Source organism: Momordica charantia (assembly GCF_013281855.1).
Source record: "Momordica charantia cultivar OHB3-1 chromosome 6 unlocalized genomic scaffold, Mcharantia_2.0 BLBB01000006.1, whole genome shotgun sequence".
Lineage (NCBI taxonomy): Eukaryota > Viridiplantae > Streptophyta > Magnoliopsida > Cucurbitales > Cucurbitaceae > Momordica > Momordica charantia.
In genome coordinates, this window is record NW_028275164.1 from 5,845,810 (window position 1) to 5,866,466 (window position 20,657).

At 34.2% G+C, this 20,657-nt stretch overlaps 2 protein-coding genes across 6 annotated transcripts; both read right to left on the minus strand.

Moving 5' to 3' along the window:
- Positions 1-1,716: 1,716 nt before the first annotated feature.
- On the minus strand, positions 1,717-5,401 carry LOC111014606 (pentatricopeptide repeat-containing protein At2g22070). Of its 4 annotated transcripts, XM_022289408.2 has the most exons (3): positions 2,781-5,401; positions 2,146-2,218; positions 1,717-2,065 (listed from the first exon to the last, which is right to left on the minus strand). In XM_022289408.2, exon 1 carries the CDS (start codon positions 5,204-5,206, stop codon positions 3,119-3,121), a length of 2,088 nt encoding a protein of 695 aa, XP_022145100.1. In that variant the 5' UTR covers positions 5,207-5,401; the 3' UTR covers positions 1,717-2,065; positions 2,146-2,218; positions 2,781-3,118. The 4 variants fall into 4 exon arrangements, with proteins under 4 accessions (XP_022145100.1, XP_087981502.1, XP_087981500.1 ...); XM_088125376.1 differs by lacking the exon at positions 2,146-2,218; XM_088125374.1 differs by lacking the exons at positions 1,717-2,065; positions 2,146-2,218 and adding an exon at positions 2,363-2,640.
- Positions 5,402-6,640: 1,239 nt separating this feature from the next.
- Positions 6,641-15,317, minus strand: STT3A (staurosporin and temperature sensitive 3-like A). Of its 2 annotated transcripts, XM_088125372.1 has the most exons (23): positions 15,047-15,317; positions 14,715-14,777; positions 14,485-14,540; positions 14,298-14,369; positions 14,006-14,111; positions 13,870-13,920; positions 13,215-13,310; positions 12,967-13,026; positions 12,691-12,804; positions 12,436-12,522; positions 11,891-11,994; positions 11,675-11,770; positions 11,101-11,221; positions 10,932-11,012; positions 10,710-10,838; positions 10,362-10,592; positions 9,459-9,602; positions 8,974-9,160; positions 8,649-8,746; positions 8,405-8,484; positions 8,198-8,285; positions 7,268-7,357; positions 6,641-7,160 (listed from the first exon to the last, which is right to left on the minus strand). In XM_088125372.1, the coding sequence occupies exons 1-23, from the start codon at positions 15,164-15,166 to the stop codon at positions 7,098-7,100; spliced, it is 2,337 nt and encodes a 778-aa protein (XP_087981498.1). In that variant the 5' UTR covers positions 15,167-15,317; the 3' UTR covers positions 6,641-7,097. The 2 variants fall into 2 exon arrangements, with proteins under 2 accessions (XP_087981498.1, XP_087981499.1); XM_088125373.1 differs by lacking the exon at positions 14,485-14,540 and having other exon boundaries at positions 15,047-15,116.
- Positions 15,318-20,657: the final 5,340 nt, after the last annotated feature.

Consider the following 20,657-nt stretch of genomic DNA (forward strand, 5'->3'; position numbering starts at 1 on the left):
ATCAATTAAGTTAGGTTGATATTGAGACTTCTTTGATGAACTATTTTACAACTTTTCATAGTTGTGTGATGTTATGTTAACTTTTTACCATAATTTCTAAAATTACCTCGTTCATTTTGAAAACGATACTTTTGATACCGTGTGATAAATTTGTGGCAACAATTTCAATCCAAAACATTTTTGAATTATTTGGAATAATAGATCAAATTACTAAAATTGGATATAGTTGTTCCACATGCGCTTTAAAAAAAAAAACCAAAAATTCAAAATCAATAAGATTAACATTTCATCCCTCCCTAGAGTTAGGATACTAAATATCAAAATCCTACCATAGTGAAGATCCACAATCCCGAGTTTCTCAAATAACTTTAAACCTTGTAGAAAAACCCAATATATTTTTTTTAATTACAAGAAAAGCCCAATATTAATATATAAATAAGAGTTATGCAAATTTAAATAGTTATATGAAACTTGACCAATGCTATTTATCAATTTTTAACTTTTCTATTGCAATAATAGACCAAAAGATTTAATTTCATTATACAGTTGCATGAATTAAATTCGAAACTTCTAATACAGTCCACTTAAAAGTAAATAACACTCTAACAAACCAATATAAATTAATTATCAGAAAATTAGAAATTAATGTTCTGTCCCTCTCCATCAATTCCAATTAAATTAATGCAATTAATTAACAATTTTGACGACATAGAAATTCTCAAAAAGTCAAGCTTCAGCCATAACAAAAACATTTTTAGAAAAGAAATAATTATCTCTGAACTTGACATTCTTGTCCTACCAAAAAGATTCGAACCGATCAAGAGGTGAAAATTTCCCCCACAAATTTGATTTTTTTTATTTTTTTTATTTCATGATTTTGATTCAGACTGCTGCTATGCTATGGAGTTTTAAGATAGAAGAAAATTGATGGGTATGAAAGTAACATCTGCAGAGACCTAGCTAGTAATTCCAAACCTATAATAAGATAAATAATAATGCAACTGAGCAGAAGATGGAAGTGACAATTAATCAATATTTTCGTAATCAAATAGAGACAATAATTTATTATTCGTTGATGCAATTATGCTTATAAATTTTAGATTCACCATCAAAACGGTTGAAAGGAAGCAGCCCACGTTTCGTACAATTTTGGTTTAATTATAAATTTTAGTTCATATGTTGTGTTTATTGTTTTTTTCATTTTATTTTATTTTTAGTTTAGGGAAATTTCTTGATTAGTTCAGCTTTTCTTATTTAAAAAATAATAATAATAAATTCAACTTTTCTAATGAGTTGTGTTGTGTTTATTTAATCACGTCCTAAAAAAATTAATGGTCAAGTAAAAATTTAAGTTAATGATATTAAGTTTAGAGACTAAATAGACAATACGACAAGTATAGAGACACTACACATTTGTAATTTAATGTAGATTCTATTGGATACTATTATCCATCTTGAAGTTGAATCAAGTTAAATTACAAGTTTACTCCATCAATTTTTTAAGTTGTCCTAACTTTAAAAAAAAATGTCAAACAAATCTTTGAACTCTCGATTATATGTCTAATAGGTTTCTAAACTTTATAAAACATCTAACTAGTTTTTGAAGTAAAAACGTATTAGATATATTAAACACTTTTAAAGTTTAAATCTTTATTAGATTATGAAAGTTTACCAAATTAATATAACTTTTTTTTTTTTTTGCTTCTCCAAATTGTAAAGCATCCAGGTTTGATACGTCAATAATTTTCCTCTCTACCTAAGGCCCAGCTTGTACAATCACTGAGCATGGAAATTACATCTCTGAAAACACTTTTTTTTTTTTTTTTTTTTTGCTTCTCCAAATTGATTAGTGTTTACACATAAAATCCAATACACATTGAATAAACAGAGTAAAAACAAGCAAAAAAAGAGGGTCAAGCAGAGAAGACTGACTGGTGTCTTGTCTAAGGCAACATGTCTGTCTCTATGCAAAACTAACTTTAAATGAGCAAAAATGCTTACCATATTGTTCCAGTAGAGCTTTCTGATTGCAGCCAATTAGCAGCCAAGTTTCCAGCACGTGGTTCTGCAGCACAAAGTACGAAGATAATTACCACCAAACCATGGAACTCTTTCTGATTGCAGTACAAATTATCAGAATCCAACCTTTTCCTACTCTGAGACAAGTGAGCAAGCAGATGAAAGATAAGAATGGCCCATTTAATGGCTATGGAAGAACCTGTACTACATGGAAATTTGGGCACCATTCAGTATCTGTCTAAGGAAGCATGCATGAACGTCGAGATATCGACAAGTTATCAATCAATGTTAAAGAAAGAAGCTACGCGAGCAAATTTTCTGCCAGTAAAAGGGAATTTCAGGAGAAGTAAATAGGCCACTTTAAACATTGTATTGTTTCGTTCTCACTGGAAAACTAGAGAATTCTCGCTGTTTATTCTACCACGAGTCATTACTATGCATCCTTGAACTAAGGGCTATCATTGCAGCCGTTTCTTTGGACATGATGTCCCCTTCATTAATTGTAACATCCTCTTGGATTCTATGCTTTTTTCCTGGCAGAGTGTCGGTTCACCTTGTCTTCTGTTTCTCTTCACTTGTCAATTACATAATGACATTTGAGTGTTACGAGGTCTCACAAGCCTGTGTAGAATTAACCAATCCTTCAACTGATTTATGGTGAACATCAGAATGACTGACTTATAACTATGAAATTTAAAGTGGAAGAAAGATGTGTGTGCTTCTGATACATAACAAATGAGAGATTTTCCTACACTACTAACCTTGGAGTTGGTGAGTTGTAGATTGATGTTCCTCAGTGCACAAAACTGACTCTGTCTCACAAAAGACTGAGTTCGGAGGATGTGTACAAGGAAACTTCCATCGGTTCAATGTTGTAATATGACATGCTCTAATAAGGTGTGAATCTCTTTCCTATTTTAGAATTTCGACTAACTTTTGAAAGTTAAATGTCATTAAGCTTTCGCATTTTGAAAAATTCAGGACCTGAAGCCTTTCCTTGAACCTTCTACTCTTCCTTGTTTTGATCTCTGTATCCTCGCATCACCATTTTCTCACCTTGAAACTCAGTGGCTTCCCCCAATCTACACCAGCATATCCGTTACCAGTTGTCCTTACAGGAGCATTTCCCAGTTGCAAAATGATGAAATCTATTTGAATCTCTCAAGATTATTTGCCTTCTAATAATCCTAGAAGCAAACTTCATAAATTCATGGCAGTCACTACAAATGCGAATATTTTTTATAATCCTAATTGGAGTAACTCCATTAGGTTTCTTTACCAGACCAAAAGCAAGTGCAAGTTTCTCACTGTGGAAACATATAGATTTGAACTTTTCGTCCTCCCCGACATCATGCAAAACTAGATTTGTATTAGGGGTAAATCCATCTTCTTGAAATTTCCTAATCAACATGTTCAATTCTTCATATATTTTCTCTGTTTCTGGATGAGTCCGGTCCTCAGATGTAAATTTGTGCACCTGATTATCAATCTCAATCCAACTGTACCCAGCAAATTTTTTGACATTCTTGCTCTTCATGAGAGTCCTAACTGATGCTACATCCTTCCATCTACCCATACAGGCATACATATTTGAGAGCATAACATAAGGTACAGCATTCAGAGGATCCAATTCAAAGAGATACCTAGCTGCCATTTCTGCATTTGCAATATCACCCTTCACTGCACTAACTGATAGAAGTGTGGACCAGATCAGGCAATCTGGTTCATGGGGCATACTTTTTATTAGATCAACTGCTTGATCAATGCGGCCCAAACGTCCTAGGAGATTGACCATACACGCATAATGATCCACAGTAGGTATCAGTCCATGTTGATTGCTTATGGAATCAAAATACCCCTGCCCTTTCTCAATCCAATTAGAATGGAGACAAGCAGATAAAACACCTATAAATGTTACATTATCCGGTTTAAATTTCTGTTGCAACATATTTTCAAAGAATGCAAGGGCATCCTTATCATGTCCATTTTGAGCATAACCAACAATCATAGCATTCCATGAAATCACATTCCTAGTCGGCATCATGTTGAAAACTGACCTTGCATTGTCTACGAAACCACATTTAGAATACATATCAATTAGTGCACTAGAAACAAGCAAATTATTATCAAGCCCAGCAAGAATTGATTTCCCATGGACTGCCTGACCATGATACAGAGATGCTAATTTGGCACATGAACTGACAACACTTGATAAAGTGTAGCTGTCAGGTTTAACATGTTCTAACAGCATTTCATTAAACAACAACAGTGCATCCTCTTCTCTACCATTCTTTGCATAACCCACCAACATGGCTGTCCAGCAAACAATATCCTTCTCCTTAAATTCACTAAACACCTTTCTTGCTTCATCTACACATCGACATTGACAGTAAGCTGCAATTATAGTTGACATCGTAACTTGATCAGGCATGTGACCAGACATCTGCATTTCATGTAACAGGCCAATGCACTTCTCAGGCTGTCCATTCTTCACATACCCAGATATCATCAAGTTCCAAGAAATCAAATTCTTGTTAGCAAGATGATCAAACAGCCACCTTGCCTGTTCAATCTCACCACATTTAGCATACATGTCTGTTAAAGCATTCCAGATGAACGTATTCCCTAAAAATTTATGCACAATAACACTCCCATGAATTTCTTTCCCACGCCTCAAATCCAACAACTGCGCAGCCGCATTCAATGCACTCACATTCGTATACTCCGTAGGCACAAAACCTTCACTCTGCATTCTCCTAAAAAGCTCGAGCGACTCTTTTGGACAACCATTTCCAGCAAACCCAGCAATCGTCGTATTGTATGAAACCGAATCCCGGAAAGGCATTCGATCAAATGTCGCCTGCAAATTCTGGATAGACCCCGATTTAGCATACGCAGAGAGCAGCGCATTCCAGGAGAAAACATCCCTCTCGAGCATTTTATCAAACAGGTTTTGGGCATCTCGAACTTTCCCAAATTTAGCATACAAATGAAGTAGCTGATTCTGGAGAAAAGGATCAGGGGGTTGGAAAAGGTGGTGTTCCATGTGAGATTGCAGTCTCTTGGCTTGGTCGACTTCATTGGTACGCACGCATTCGAGGATCAAGTGGGTGTATGCCTCAGAGGAAGCGCTGCCCCGAGAGCAGAGCAAGTCTATGGCTTGCCGCAGCTTGGGTTTTGCTTGCATTTTTGAGCCGGCTCCAGTTTCAATTTGAAATTTGTGTTAATTACGAAGCAAAAATCTACCTACGATAAAGAACTTCCAATTTCTAAAGAAGTAATATGTCTTAATTGCTAAATATACTTATATTATCATCAAATATATGTTACGTTCAATTTTTATCTGTCTATATCAAATATTTTAGGCTTTCTGCTTAAATGATGCAAAAACCAAATGCCCAATTAAAATTAACCAGATTCCAAAAAAAAATCCTGTGAATATACATTTCTACTTCTAGCATGTAAAAACACGTGGATTAAGTTTTTTTTTTTAATCCCTGCAGTCAAAATTAAAAAAATAAAAAAATAAAAAAAGCTTTTTCAATCCCTTTTTTTCCGTTGTCCATCTCGCTCATCATCTTGGTTTTTGGATCATTTGAGCAAAAAAATCCAAATATTTTGTTACTTAAATCTTCAGTGAATTTCTCTCCACTCTTTTTCAAGGGGGAAAGAATGATATAACCTCTCAATGATATCTAGAGTATTTTTTACACGACACAATTAACCCATGTTCAATTTTTCTTTTTTTGACAAATAAATATTGCAGATGTGTCTCGATATTTATCTGTATTAATTTGTATTACCAATTTATTAGACAAAATTATGTAATTGTTTTCCCTAACCTGTTAGGTAATAGTATCTTAACATTTTCCTTGTAAAAGAAAGAAAACATTTTTTACTTCAAATTTCTCGGTATAAGAAAATCTCGATTAATTTACTAAGACACTCATAATCGATTCCAGTCAATCTTAACATCATCTTCCATCTTAGAACTAACATATCTAGATTTACCTAAGTTTTTTGTTGCTGAAGCTTGAAAAAATTAATGAATTTTGTATTCTCCTAACAAAACTATAATTTAGGTCTATAAACGAACATGACATCAAAAGTTCAATTGAAACAGCAAGAAAATTTCAGTAAGATCTGAGAAGAGTTAAGTAATTGTGCTGTATCAAGTTATCAAAAGTTTAAACTAATAGCTTAAAGAAAAAAATAAATGATCTTTCCCCCGTGTTCGGCTTATAGGCTTATAGGCTAGTTTCGTTGGGGTGAGTAGAGGCTTATAGGCTTCTGGTTTGAGGCCAAAAAACTTCAACCATGGACGAGACATATAGAATTGTAATAACTTACTAAAAATTGTCATATCATTCACAGTTAAATATTTCCCCTCATCAAAAGTGAACATAGCTCAGTAGTAATTGGCATATATCTCCAACCAAGAGGTCGTGAGTTTGATTCCCCACTCCCACGTATTATACTCGAAAAACTTTAAAAAATAATAAAAAATAGCATTTCCAATCCTTATAATGTGCAGCCATTGAAACAAGTGTTCCCATTCCATCAATCAGTTTCTGCCCAACCAACGGCTATTCCAATGAGCCTGATAAATCGACTACAAAAATATAAAATAGAACATATTTCATACTCGTAGCTGCAAATTGTGTATTCATTTGACAGATTCAAGTCGGGGAAGTGGGAAAAAAGAATGGAACCTTTCACCCTAATAGAAAGATAGAACCATGAATCATAGTAATTGCTCTGGTTAGGCATATCTAGGAAGGAGATGGATCTTCGTGAGCAATAGAAGCATCACCCTCATTTTAGCATTCAAGCGACGAGGAGAATGATAGGTAAATACCTCAAAAAATGTGCAAAAGTATCTATCCACCTTCAATACTTCAATTAGATCCCTTAAATCTTGGCAAATAGGAAAGGGGAAAATATATGATAAGACTACAAAAATTTCTCCATCCGTAAGAAAATTATCGAACTATGCCTCAACAAGTATCTGCCAAGGTTGTCAAATACATGTGTAACTTACATGCTTTTTGAAAGTTATCCCATCATCAGATGATCATTCAGTGCCACGGATTTCTCTTTTCAGTGCCTTTTCTTTTCAAACTGGTAGTTGAACTTGATTTCTGAAAATTGGTAACCAACAAATAGAAATAATTAAAGGACGGCAGCAGTAATGTAGAAAAAAATGGCGTCAGCTCAACTAAGTCGACAGCATGTGACAGTTACATACCCCCTTCGACTTTTTAGTCTTTCCCCTTATTCTGTTCTTTGGAGGTTTCAATTTGTAGATTCGTACCATCCAATGGTGAGTGGTGAATACCTAAAATGATCAAGAATCACATCAGAAACTGCATGATAGTACTGTGCCTAGAAAGTTATAAATATGCACAGTTGGTTACTGAAACTAAAACCTACTCAATAGGTTACTCCTCGTTGCCAGATATCTCATTAAGACAATAGCAATATCCCAAAGGAAAAATACACGAAATTTGATACAATTAGATCTTGCAGCTAAGATTAATTAGAACAGACAAATGGTTGGAAATAAACCAGAGAATCCTTAAAATGGAGCAGACGGAAAACCACTTTTTTTATGATTTAGTTTTCGTTACTTAGCTCTTGGTGCAAGTCTATCCCCCTGTTTTAGAATTAATCCCTTTCTTCTTTAGGTTCCAATAGGAAGAGTCTTATGTAATCTTCCTTTGGTGGGTTGAGGATTTTCCCTCCTGTTTTTACTAATTCATACAACAAGGAAACGTCTCCGTTTCTTCTTCAAATTTAAAATAATAATAATAATAATAATAAATTAAATTAAAAAAATAAAATAAAAAGGAGATTACATAGTCATAATGCTGCACTATCTCAACCAGCTAGAAGCATTGTTGTATTTTTATTTTTCCTGTGTAACTACGCATTAGAGTGCTTGTTAAAAGCAGCCAATAATGGCATCAAGTGAAAGAAACAACTGGGTTTGTTTGCCTCCCTCTTCTATCTTCTCATGAATCCCACATTCTAAAACACGCAAGTTTCTCTTCCGATAGAGTTCACAGCTCCTCCATCTTATAACCCCCGGAAAGGATTTCTTGTATCAAATTGGAAAGTAATTTTCTATGAAAATAAAAGGTTGTTTTTTTCCTCTTTGGAAGATTATATCATTTACCTCTTCAAAATGCGAAAGTTTAAAATATTTCTTTCCGATTTCTGTCTGCCTCACCCTATCATATCCTTTACCATCTGTCTCCACAAACCTACAGCAAAACGGACAGGAGAATAAGAATTATAACAGTGTAAAAAAGAATAAGAACTATAAAAGCCATGAAAGAGACTGCCCGTTTAACAAACCATTCAATGCTAAACAATTACAAACCTGTAGTACGAGAGTTTGTACATGAGACTATTTAACATTGTTGGAGTGGCTTGAGAATCAATCCGATACTGACCATCTCTCTTTTCAAAGAAAGAAAAAGGAAAAAATAAATTGGAAGTTATAGAACGTTGTTTTATGAACTAATCCTCAAACAAGTCAAGACAGCATCAAGTTTTAGTGTGTTAACATAAAAGAAAGAAATTATGGAAATGCAATCGTGCCTTCAAAAGAAAATAACACTTACTAAATAATCCGGTTCCTTAATATGAGGAAATACACCCCCTCCAATACGAACCATCCACAAGAACTTATTGATATCATCACTTGGGTACCCAACAAGACCTGCAAAGACAGTAAAGAAATCGGAATAAATTTTTTCATTTACTTAGATGATTCAGAACAACTATATATTTTTTCTATGGCCAATTTCAAGAATGATAAATAGCATAGTATTTACTGTCATCTGATCCATAGGGATATCAAGAATTGATTTATTGGATAACATAAAGTAAGAAATATCATAGTTTTATCTGATTCATGGGATAGCAACTGATTTAGTACAAGCTAACCTCCAAAGACAACAAGAACATATTTTACATCCAGGGAGTTGAATATTTCCCAGGCGGGCTTTTCAGGAGAAGACATGGCAGTACCAACAGTTGCAATATGGGTATTGTTCCAGGTATTATTGTCAACAATAACAGTGCGATTAGCCATAGCAGTGGTTTGATAGCCATAGTCCCACCATGATGCAACCTGGGAAATGAGTTTGAACAAAAAGCAACAACACCACAAAAGATTATTATCTATGATAAGTTATCCACAAATTTAATGATCTTGAGAAAACTAAACAATTCAAGGTAGGAATATGTTAATTGTTTAAGAAAATAAGTGTGAAAGATGCAACAACAGTCCAAAAGATGCAATAATGGAGCAAAAGAAAGCAGAGAGCTCATACACTTCACATTTGTGATGAGGGGAAAAGGATAACCATGAAACAAATCATAGGCACGTCAGGAAAAGGCAGATAAAAGAAGAATTAGCAAAAACTTACTTTATCATCAACCTCAGTGTTGTGGCTTAACCATGCATAAGCTTCTCTAAAGTCATCAAAAACATGGAGACCATCGTGGGAATGAGAAGTTAAAACAATAGAAGGGGCTGAATAAGCCTCTGCTGCTGCCCAGACGCAGTGAACCTATGACAGCCGTAAACAAACCAAGTCAGCAAATAGATATTGTAGGAGAAGTGGAGAACAAGGGGTGGAAGAGGTGAAAAATAAATTTTGCTCCTTTATGTGTCATAAGAGGGAAAGCTTAGACTAATATAGTTGTTCCTTTACACATATTTGCAAGTAAAGCCATAAAAATTTGAACCATCAAGCATCTGTTTCAATTCAACTGTGATAATCAATCCATTATTAATTTACAGTGCTTTTCTAAATGTAATTAAATCTGCCACTGAATCCGCTTTTACCAGCAGAAGTGTCAAGAGTACGTTGTGTGTTTGGACCCTACAATATTTGGCTTTTAAACTTGTAGTGTGTGTAATGTCCTACAAGAGTGACCACTATGGTTTTAACCAATGATTTCATTACAGTTACCGATGTATTTCCTCAATGAATATGAAATCAATTTATAAGCTAGCAGAAGAGCACAAGAAATTCAGGAGTCCTGCTCTCTCCCAGTCACAACCAATTTGCTACTGCTGTTTTCTAAGCTTATTTTCTTTGTTTCTTTCCTTACTTGAAGTTCGTTATTTACATTTCAAGTTCTGTCAATCTTTACCAAAATCTTGAGATAGAATAAAGGCATAAAAAAATGCATCAACATAATTGAACAATTGGACATAATTTAGACTTAATGGCCAACTTCAATCAGCATTGCAATCATCAACGTCAGTAATAGAGTGATAGAGCACCCAAAATAAAGGGTAAGGAAGGACATGTTCAAATTACCACATAAAAGGCACCGAGCAAAATGAGTAAGAAAAGAGCAATAATAGATGTTGCGAAAGGTAAAACTTCCAGCCTTTTACGAATTTGGGACTTGAGGGAAGGCTTTTCAACTGGCTCCTTTTCCTTCTTCCTATTCCTTTTTGAGGGTCGCTCTTTAACTGTGTCTTCACTTTTTTCAGGCTTCACCACATCATGTTGTGCTACAGCACCATCAGAGATGGTATCTCCTACCTTAATTGCCAGACCCAAGAACCAATATTAGTACTATTTTGATGGTCTTGTAGGAAAACGAAAAAAGAACAAAACATAGGCATAAACCAACACCATGGGAAGAAAAATTTTACTCACTTCTTGCGTATTCAGCGCTTCTCCAGGTAACTGAAACTTAATAGAACGTGTAAAAACTTCAAAGGCTTGAGAAAGTGCAATTCCGGACATAATGCATGCTGCCGGAGCAAGTACAAGCATAAGACGCACCTGTAGTATCATCCAAAAATAAATGTGTTAAAGGGCAGATAATGTGCATTAAATGATTAAAACTTTATTTTGATGTCAGAAAATGGTTCTTACCATAACTCCAGAAAAGTACACTGCTGTAGCAATGTAGAGGATTACAAATGAGCTAGCATCAGATAACGGTGAAAAGCATGCCTACCAAAGGTAGAAGTTTAGGTAACATTTCTGATGATTGGAACATTTAGGAAAGATAAACAACTAGTCTAAAAATTACATAACTTACAATGATACCAGCTGGAACCAAGAATGCCAAAACGTTGATGTCCATAAAGTAAGAAGGCCAAGTAGGTGGTTGATGCTCACTAACACTAGCAATTATCGGTATGTACTTGCTTGCATAAGTTCTGTTTGATTGCAACAAGATGAGATAAATGTGAAGAGTGCTTCAGGAAATAACAATAGAATAAGATATTGCATCATTTACTTAGAAACACTTTCCCATGCCAACGGTACCATAGATTCCTGAAAATGATAAAATTTTACTTCCAAGAAGGAAGGGGGGAAAAAGAATAATTTGAAATATTGAAGTGTTAAAGTGGAACATAAGCGCACATCTCACGTTTTACATCCCAATAACTCAAGGCTAGACGAAGACCAGAAAAACAAATAAAGTTGGCAGGATCAACTATGTAGTTAGATATGATAGCAGCCAAGAGATTAGATCTACCAATTTGCGTCATTTTTTATGAAGGACTAAATCTTAACCACACCACTATCACATATGATTCATTCAACTATCACAAAAATTCTGTGATAAAAGCAACATGATTCTGTGATAGTGTGATCTGGTTTCTTACGGATCTAGAAGACTCAAACTACGCCCACTCCACCCCTTGGTTGGGCTGGAAGCTACAAGAGCTATGAGAACCGCAATGACTGCACAGCAAACTGCCCTGAGGAATAAATAATGAAGTATGGAGGTCAATTGCATATTCCTCCTAAAATGCTCTCAGCAGTGGGGTTTGGGGGCTTTTTTTCGTGTGTGGGTGGTGGTGGGGGGATAGAAAGCTTACAGCCCAATAGATACTACAAGAGTCACAGCTACTTTAAACATTTTCTGGGAGAGAATTCCTTTGATATAATAAACAAGAGCCACCACATGGATAATGATGAAAACCTGAAAACAAACCAGGAACGGGAAGGAAACAAGTCGTGAACAAAAAAAATATATATGTATTTTTTTTTTCTGAACAGACTAAACAATTTCATTTGACATTGTCACACATTTATTAACTATTGAGACAGAGAAAATATAATAATAAACTTCAGCACTAATAGCCATAAATTTTCTTGTTGCTATTTAAAAATTTATTGATCTTCTTTAGAGTTCTTGCAAAAACCCATAATCTAGAATATTTATAGTTTAAAGCTGCTACAAAATTGATGTACTCCACAGTCCATTAATAACAAGCTTAAAAGGAAAGTGCAATTGAATCCTTTAGTATACCCCGTTAGTCATAAGTAAGCCCAAGGCAGTATGAAACTAAAATTTGAGAACTAGAAAATTTACCAAAAATAATTAGACACCGTTAATTAAATTACCAGCAACAATACTAACCAAAAATGATGCAAAATGTTCTGATGTCATCACCGCATTAAATCCAACAACAGGCACCAGTGCAGCCAACAATGTTCCTAAGACAACCTGAATTGTGAAATCAATAATTTTAAGACAAGCTAATGAATCTCGAACAAACATTAAATTTGACATCAAGGCATTATGTTTTTGCAGTGTTAGATTTCGTTTCAATCGGTTAAAATCTAAAAAATTCACGGGGAAAAGGCACTCCAAGTTGAGACAGTCAACACTTACAAGAGGAGCATATGCAATGTACAATCGAGGAGAATAGCGCCCAGTTACAATGCACAAGAGTGCATGCATTGGAATAAGATTAATAATGAATGTGTAACCTCCCCAAGAGCAAACCTGAATGGAGAGGGAAATGAAGAAATAAATAGATAGAAGAAGAAGAAAAGAGTAAAGACAAAAATGAATAAGATAGGAATGCAAACAAGATAAATAAGAAAATAATTGTAAAATGATGAAGCACAAATAAAGATACCAACAGCACCAGTAGACAAGTCTTACCATGTAGAAATATGCAACGGCATTTAAAGTGGCATAGAAAAGGGATCCAGTATTCAATGTCTGCATTTGTAACCAGTTCAGTCTATGGTCAAGTAGATTATAATAAGATAATTCAAATAAACCCATGCACCAGTAACTCAATCTGACTACAGCGAAGCAACTCCTTTGGTACAGTATTTGAAACAATAAGAATATGCATGCCTCTATTCTTAACAAATTAAAATTCTTCTTGTATGGCAAAAACTTACCTTAATATAAAGATAGAAAGTGAAGATCAGAGCAAATATAGCTACAGCTTCATTGTCATAGCTGCCGGCCACAGACCGCGATATGTATGATGGAACCTGTAAAAAGATGTAGCGGCCACTAAACCATATATTTTCACATCTATACATTTCAAAGTTTCAGACGAGCACACAATTCTTAGTAGATAAGCATGATGCTAGAGATGCACTGAGGTCAAGCAGCCTGCACGCATGGAAGATTCTTTAGGGTTTGTAGCAAAATTACATTAGAACTTGGTTCATGCGAAAGCAACGCAACAAGTACAAGTCATGTTGACTGTTCCACTAAAAATAGAATGATAGAAATTGGACGTGGATCAAACTTGGGAATGAAAATGATAGTCACCTATTCTTAATGGCGGTATTTTCTAAAAGCCATTAATTACGGGTAAGCACTTCTATCAGAAACACCCCACTCTCAAAACAAAGACATACTGAGCCTGACGTGGCTACAATAAGCTGATTCAGTGTGTCAAATAAATTATTTGAATACAATTTTAAGTTACTAAATGTAGGGAAATTTCAAAAGGTTAGTGTTTGATGTTATTGCGATAATGGTCAGTAAAAGATTTAAGGGGTCTAAAAGTGGATTTTACAAATATCACTGATGTGTAAATACCATGGCCAAAAGAGCTGCAGCTGTCAGTCCAGCACCAGCGCCTTTAACTTCCTGAGAAATAACACTGGGATTATTTTGACAAATCAGAGAGCACAGCATGTGTTGAAAAAATGTGGCCCGTTGCAAGAATCCAAACCTTTGTTAACAAGTAAGTTGCCCATGAAGCAAAAGCAGAGAATATGGGTGCAGTAAATACACAAACAGTTTCCACGGATAAAGGAATGTTCAAGGCATTTAATACCCTAGCAAAATGCAATAGAGAGAATATTAGTCAGTATAGGACACTAATAGCAAGGATTGTTAAATTCTTCCATCTCGTTAAGAAGAGGCATTGTAAAGAATGCTTGTCTCCTTTACTGATAAGCAGATGAGATGATAAGAAGGATTGATATTTCTGAATCAATTAAAATAAATTCTCAAATACACACCGCCATAATGTGCCTGCAGTTAATGTGAGACCCGGATAAACGGTTCCACCAATTACTCGCCCTAGAGGATACCTAGAAAATTAACATACAAAACCACTTTATAGCTGATAGGGTAGAAGAAATAGAAGTACAAAGCATGGAGACTTGGCTCCGAGAATTTGCTGCCCAACAGAGTGAAAAAAACTACCAGGTCCGATCATCAAACCAGTTCCAAAATTCATAAATTCCCTTCTTTGAAAGATACTGAAAAGAAAAACACAGAAATCATCTTCCGGTACAACTGGGGGGCAATTATGAGAGATTGGAACGCGATATTATTGAGCAAAGCTAACATAATATGCCCGTAACTCCTAGCCTTCAGCATTATAAAAATCCCATATAAGCAATAAAATGAACAAGACTCGTCAGAAAACAAACCTGGGTAACTCTGTAATTAAAATAAGGATCAAATTCGTGAATAACACTCTCGTACTTTATCACCTGCAATCGTTGCACAAAACAATGTGACAAAAGGCTCGTACCAATATACACGTTCAAAAAGTGAAGCAAAAAAAAAAAGACTCTGAACTCCTCTTTAAACTAATTCTCCTCGTTCCAATTAAACCAAGGAGACAGATGCAGCATTTCAACAAAAAATTAATCTAAACTAAACCATCTATATTAAACAGAGTTTTGTGGTGGCTCTGAATGAAAAATTAAGAGAGCGTCAGATCAAGAAGGCAGGAGAAATAAGAGATCGAAAAGCTTACAGAGAAGAGCCGAATTGAGAATGCGAGAACGCCAATCAAGATGAGAATGAAGAAGGATAGAACATTTCCGAATGCGTGTCTCAGTGTTGAGGCTTTGGGGGAGGGAATTGAAGCCGCCATTGACGGCCAGAATAAGGATTGAGAGTGTCCGGAAGGGGAGTAGGTCTCGCAACTCGCAACTCGCAACTCGCAACTCGCCACTCAACTGGAAACGAACCAGAGAGGTACAGACGACTTTACAAACATGTATTCCCGAGTCTTAAGTCCCCAGTCCACGTCTGGATTTGGAACACCTTTTATTTTTATTCCTATTTTTTTTAGAAGATTTATTTCAATATTAATTAACCAATAACAATTGCGATTTTTTTTTTTTTACTGAATTGCGATTTTTTAAATAAAAATTTCTATTTCTATTTCTATTTCTAAAATGGGTTATATCCTTATTTTGTCCTTTAATTTTAATATTTATTTTATTATTTTAATGACAATTTTGTCATTTACCCCTCTCAAATTTCACTCACTTTTCTATCTTCAAATTCCATTAAAAATATATTAAAATAAATAATTAGATGCATTCATAAATGAAAATGAGTTGATAAAAATAAATCTTTAAGGACAAAAATGTGAAAATTATAATATAAAAATGTTTTGTCAATTTATTTTTAGGAAATAATAATAAATGTATAATATGATTAAAAATATCTACTATCTTTTGACAATTTATTTCTCTATAAATTTTTAAATTCCCACAACTATAAAATGACATTTTTTCAGTCACTATAAAGTTTATTCCTATAGTCCATTTTATATATGTATAGATGGACAATACAGATGATTTGAGCTATATTTCTTTTTTCTTTACTCTTGGTTTCCTCTCAAAATATTTTAACCAATCACCCATGAAATTTGTATAATTTTATTTTATTTCATTCTTACAATTTCCTTTGACATTATCAACATTTTCACATTTAGCCTAACTGTTGCTATCAACGATAACTTTACTGTAGTCACAATAATCAACTACTACCACAATTTACCTAAGATGTGATTACATTCGTTGCTCCCATAAAATGAAGTTTTCGTTATAATTTGTAACGATGTTATATTTTTTTTTTTATATTTTAAAATAAAACTAAAAATTTCACGGTTGTTAACTAGTCATTAATAAAAGGCTAACACACGGATCAATTACTTAATAAAAAATCAATTTAGTGATTTTTGAAATCTTAAAAGACAAAAAACAAATGTAGGGTTTAAAGACCAGAAAGATAAAAGAAGATAATAATAAAAAAATAATAATAATAATAATAAAAGTTAATCCAATTTTTTTTATTATTAAACAGCTCTAAAACTTATGCCCAATTTGATAACCATCCGTCTTTTACCATTTTATTTTAAAATTTTAATCTATAAATACTATTTTCACCTATATATTTTAAAAACATTTTAAAAATCAATAGCCAAACTTACTTTTAATAGTATATAAAAAGTAGTTTTAAAATAATATTTTTATTTTTAAAACTGACTACAAATTTAAATGTATATCTAATAATAGTGAAAAACATACCAAATAAGTTGCAAAGAAATTAATAATTATTATCGGACAAATCTAAAGCAACACGCTTCTAATCTCAACTCAAACCACATGGACAAGGATAAGGGGAAGCGAGCTCATTGGACCCCAACTCGAGCACACCGATTCAAAAGGCTGAGCACACCTACCATACCAGAGACAACTAGAGATTAGGACGTCGATACCCTATGCCTGAATCGTGATACGCTCTATAGGTATCATCCAGGATGTCGTTGCGCCCCCTCCTGTAGCATAAGAGGAAGGCGAATGTTGGTGGTTCCCACGACCCCTGACACAACACTCCACCCTCTTTGTCTTTGAAGGGATGTGATTCCCGGAGCGGAAGCAGATCTTCGTTGCTGATTTTCGGAATACAAAATTGAATTTCAAAGAAGGAAAATGCAGGGGAAACCAAATACCTTTGAAGAACTTTTCTTTTACGGTTTCCCACGAACACCACCACTACGTCTTCCTCGCTATCCTCTTGGGTCTCGGGATCGTGCTTGTGGTAGCACCTTGATCGAAGAGAGGGAGAGATTGAGAGAATTTTGAGAGAAAATGATGGGAGTTTTTTTTTCTGTTCTGTAAAAAAAACTGCTCTTCACATTCTCCAACATTTGAAGAAGGGTGACGTGGGGTAACTCCCACATCACAAAACCTCCCGCTCCCCTACAATTTTGCAAGGGAGTTTAATAATAATACATATTATTATTATTATATTAATATAATTAATATATATATAATAATAATAATTAAAATATAAAAATAATTTATTAATTAATCATATTAATTAATAAATAATTATTAATCCAATTAATAATTAATTAACATATATATATTAATCAAATAAATAATTAACACTTAATTATTTATCATAAAAATAGAATCATATTCTATAACATTTCTCTCGTACCTATAGTTCTAATGTACATCTTATGCACATTATTTTTAACCTATAGTTTTAACTTGAATCTTATTCATATTAATTTTATTTGAATCTCATTCAAATAATTTCTCTCATAATATATAGTTTTAATTTATAATTAACTATATATTATAATGTATCAATATACATATAATCTCTTAAGTAATTTGAACATTTCAAATTCTTCCAAAAACTTGATCCTCGTTTTACCTGTAATGAGCTAGCAAGGGGATCTAATGGACCTACAGATCATAAGCTCCAACGATGCGAGATTAATCAGTCAAACTCATTGACCGAGTTAATCAAAATTCGTTAACTACGGGTCATTCCACTAAAGACCCGCAGTTGCACTCTTCTCACTGCAGAACGTTTTCGTGTCCACAGATATACGACCATAAATGACAAGTCAATCATTTACGAGTGCTCGTAACTCAAGTTGGGTCAAATTATTGTTTTACTCTTGAGTTACATCTTACTCCTTAAACACCACTGCTCCTCTAATGAACAACCTGGTTATGATCCAACCAATAACCGGAAGTCCTTCTCGGCCAATGAGAGGGTGGGATCCCTTGTTCAAGCTCTGGAGTCAGCATTTAAGGGAACACTCATCTACTCCCCTAAAGTCGGGGAGGAGTGAATTCTATCTTGTGAAGTTATGTTCCCAGCTCCCCACTCGGTCTCATCCTCAAAATGGTAGGAATGTTGAGTCGGCGACTCGGACCACTCTTACCCATACACATCAAAGGACGAGCTCTCACGGGCAGGAGTCCATAACTCACTCAGGATTGAGAATGAGTTGTCTGGTCATCCTAAGAAATAACAATCTATTAGTTAACGGTGTTACATCTAAAGATTGTCTATTTCGCAGTCCGGTCTTATACAAACTCATTGTACAGGATACCCCCACTCGCATGTCTCCACACGAACGACCTGGATCGAGTCGTCTGTAACCTTTACAGAGTGGGCCGTATCCATATTGTTGCCAGGATAAGGTACTCAGCCTTATCCATATACTATAGACCCTTTAGGTTATTCACGGGACATTATCCATTCATATATCAGGGGTATATCAAATATATACCCTGTATATATATACTATCCCGATTACATTCAAATAACCTTGGATGTTTAGTTTATTGGATTTGGACAATGCAATGCTATGTTTCAACAACAAATTTATTGAATAAAACTTTATTGAATATACATTTGTTTTTACATAATACAAACTACGAGTTTAGGACAACACACCCAACAGTCTTGTTATTCTTGCTTCTTTACTTTACTTTTTCCACACGTGTTTGCTTCTTATACAAACATTTGAGTAATTTAATAATAATACTTCTTCCATTTACAATTCCAATGCCACGTCTAACTCATGCCCTCCGAAGACGATGTCTCAACGAGAGGAGTTTGGAGGGTTGTGGGGGAATGAGATCATGAACGTAGACGACTCGATATGAAGGAGGCACCGATATCTTTGGGACTTTCCGATCATTAAAGATGAAGAAGGGTTTTTCTTCGATGGAGTGGACACTTGGGATACCTTTCAGTGTGGTGCGTCTAATTTCTATATATCTATAAAAGTTGTATATAAGTATATTGCAACTTTTTTATTATTAAATATGAGTTAATTCTCATGGGGGTAAATCATGATATTTACATATGTGTATATGTGTACTACTTGGTCTCCAAAAAGGATAAAAATAAAATTTCTTTTAAGTTTTCTAAGGGGTTTTTTTTGGATAAAAATAAGTTTGGTTAGGTTTTCATATGATTATTGTTTGAATCATTACTGTTTGTATGTTTTTTTTCTCGTTTAGGTTTTTTTTCCTAGTGAAAGGAAACAGAGTAGATGGACTCGCTAGAATTTATAATTACATTGTATGATATATATATATATATATATATATATATATATATATATATATATAATACATAAATAGAGATATGGTGTGGATTATTATAAATTATATATTTTTCATATTGTAGCATAAATTATATTTATAAGTTTAGTTAACATATTACTTTTATCTAGTTTTATAAAAGTAGTTTAATTCAAATTAAACTCAAACATATAACGTAAAGTATTAAAAAAAACCACAAAGCATATTTTAAACTCTTTTTTTTACAAATAATATTTTAAACTTTTTTTTTGTTGAGTACGTATATTTTAAACAAATTAGAACTTGTAAACATTTTTTAAAAATACGCATGAAATTTATGTTCTATAGTGTGAAGTTTGTATTTTAAAAGTGGGATTTGTTTAAAAAATATTTCATACTGGTTTCTTCTTTCAATATAACTTATCTTTTAAATAAATATAAATATTTGAAAGGTGTGAATGACTTTAATCAAGGTGCATTTTTTTTGCTTGAAAAAAATCAAGCTAACTTTATATTTAATATGTAATTTTAATTTATACTATAGCATCGGTTTGACAATATCGTGGATTAAAAAAAAAACACTTGTTTACACATGTTGATCGAAGTTTTGAGAGGTCAACGTGTCATTTGGAATGGAGGACCATCGAACAAATGAGTCTACAACGACGTTTCTAGATATCGGTGTGGTGCTCCAATAATACTCATCAATGGTCAAGTTAGTAACCAGAGAGAGCAAAGAGCGTCTTAATAGTTTAGTGACATATTTTTCACTTATCATGTGGTCGTGTTGGTCTGTCTTGTTTATAGGCGTTCAATGCCAACCATGAAGGATGCTTGCTGCTTAGCATGTGACAGGGTGGGGCTCACCGACGTACAAGATTTTGGCAGTACGTTAGGGGACATTCCCCGTGCATGGTATATGCCCTGTCGCATGTCACACCATTCTTATGCAGACTGTCAACTACAAGAGGTGTCGTGCCTCTCGTACACTGTCGCGGGTACCAATGTCCCTCCATCCTTCAGTCGTATGCCTGTGGTGGGTGTTGGTCCCCACTGCTAGCTGTCGCCACTCGAGACTCACATGTGTCATGCTCGGTTTTCACCCTCAACAACACATTATGTACGTACCCATGACTTTTAAACTCTTATCTTCCTTATATCTCATTTGATTAATAAATTTGTAGAATTGTCGTGGACGAGCAAATTTGTGATCATAACTTATCTCCTTTC

Coding starts and splice junctions, on each gene's coding strand:
- STT3A (XM_088125372.1), bottom strand. CDS start 15,166: ATGGCGGCTTCAATTCCCTCCCCCAAAGCCTCAACACTGAGACACGCA. Junction 13,311..13,869: donor CTGCAGCTCTTTTGGCCATG/GTATTTACACAT, acceptor ATCTTTTTACAG/GTTCCATCATACATATCGCG. Junction 9,161..9,458: donor ACACTGAGGTTGATGATAAA/GTAAGTTTTTGC, acceptor CTCATTTCCCAG/GTTGCATCATGGTGGGACTA.
- LOC111014606 (XM_088125376.1), bottom strand. CDS start 5,206: ATGCAAGCAAAACCCAAGCTGCGGCAAGCCATAGACTTGCTCTGCTCT.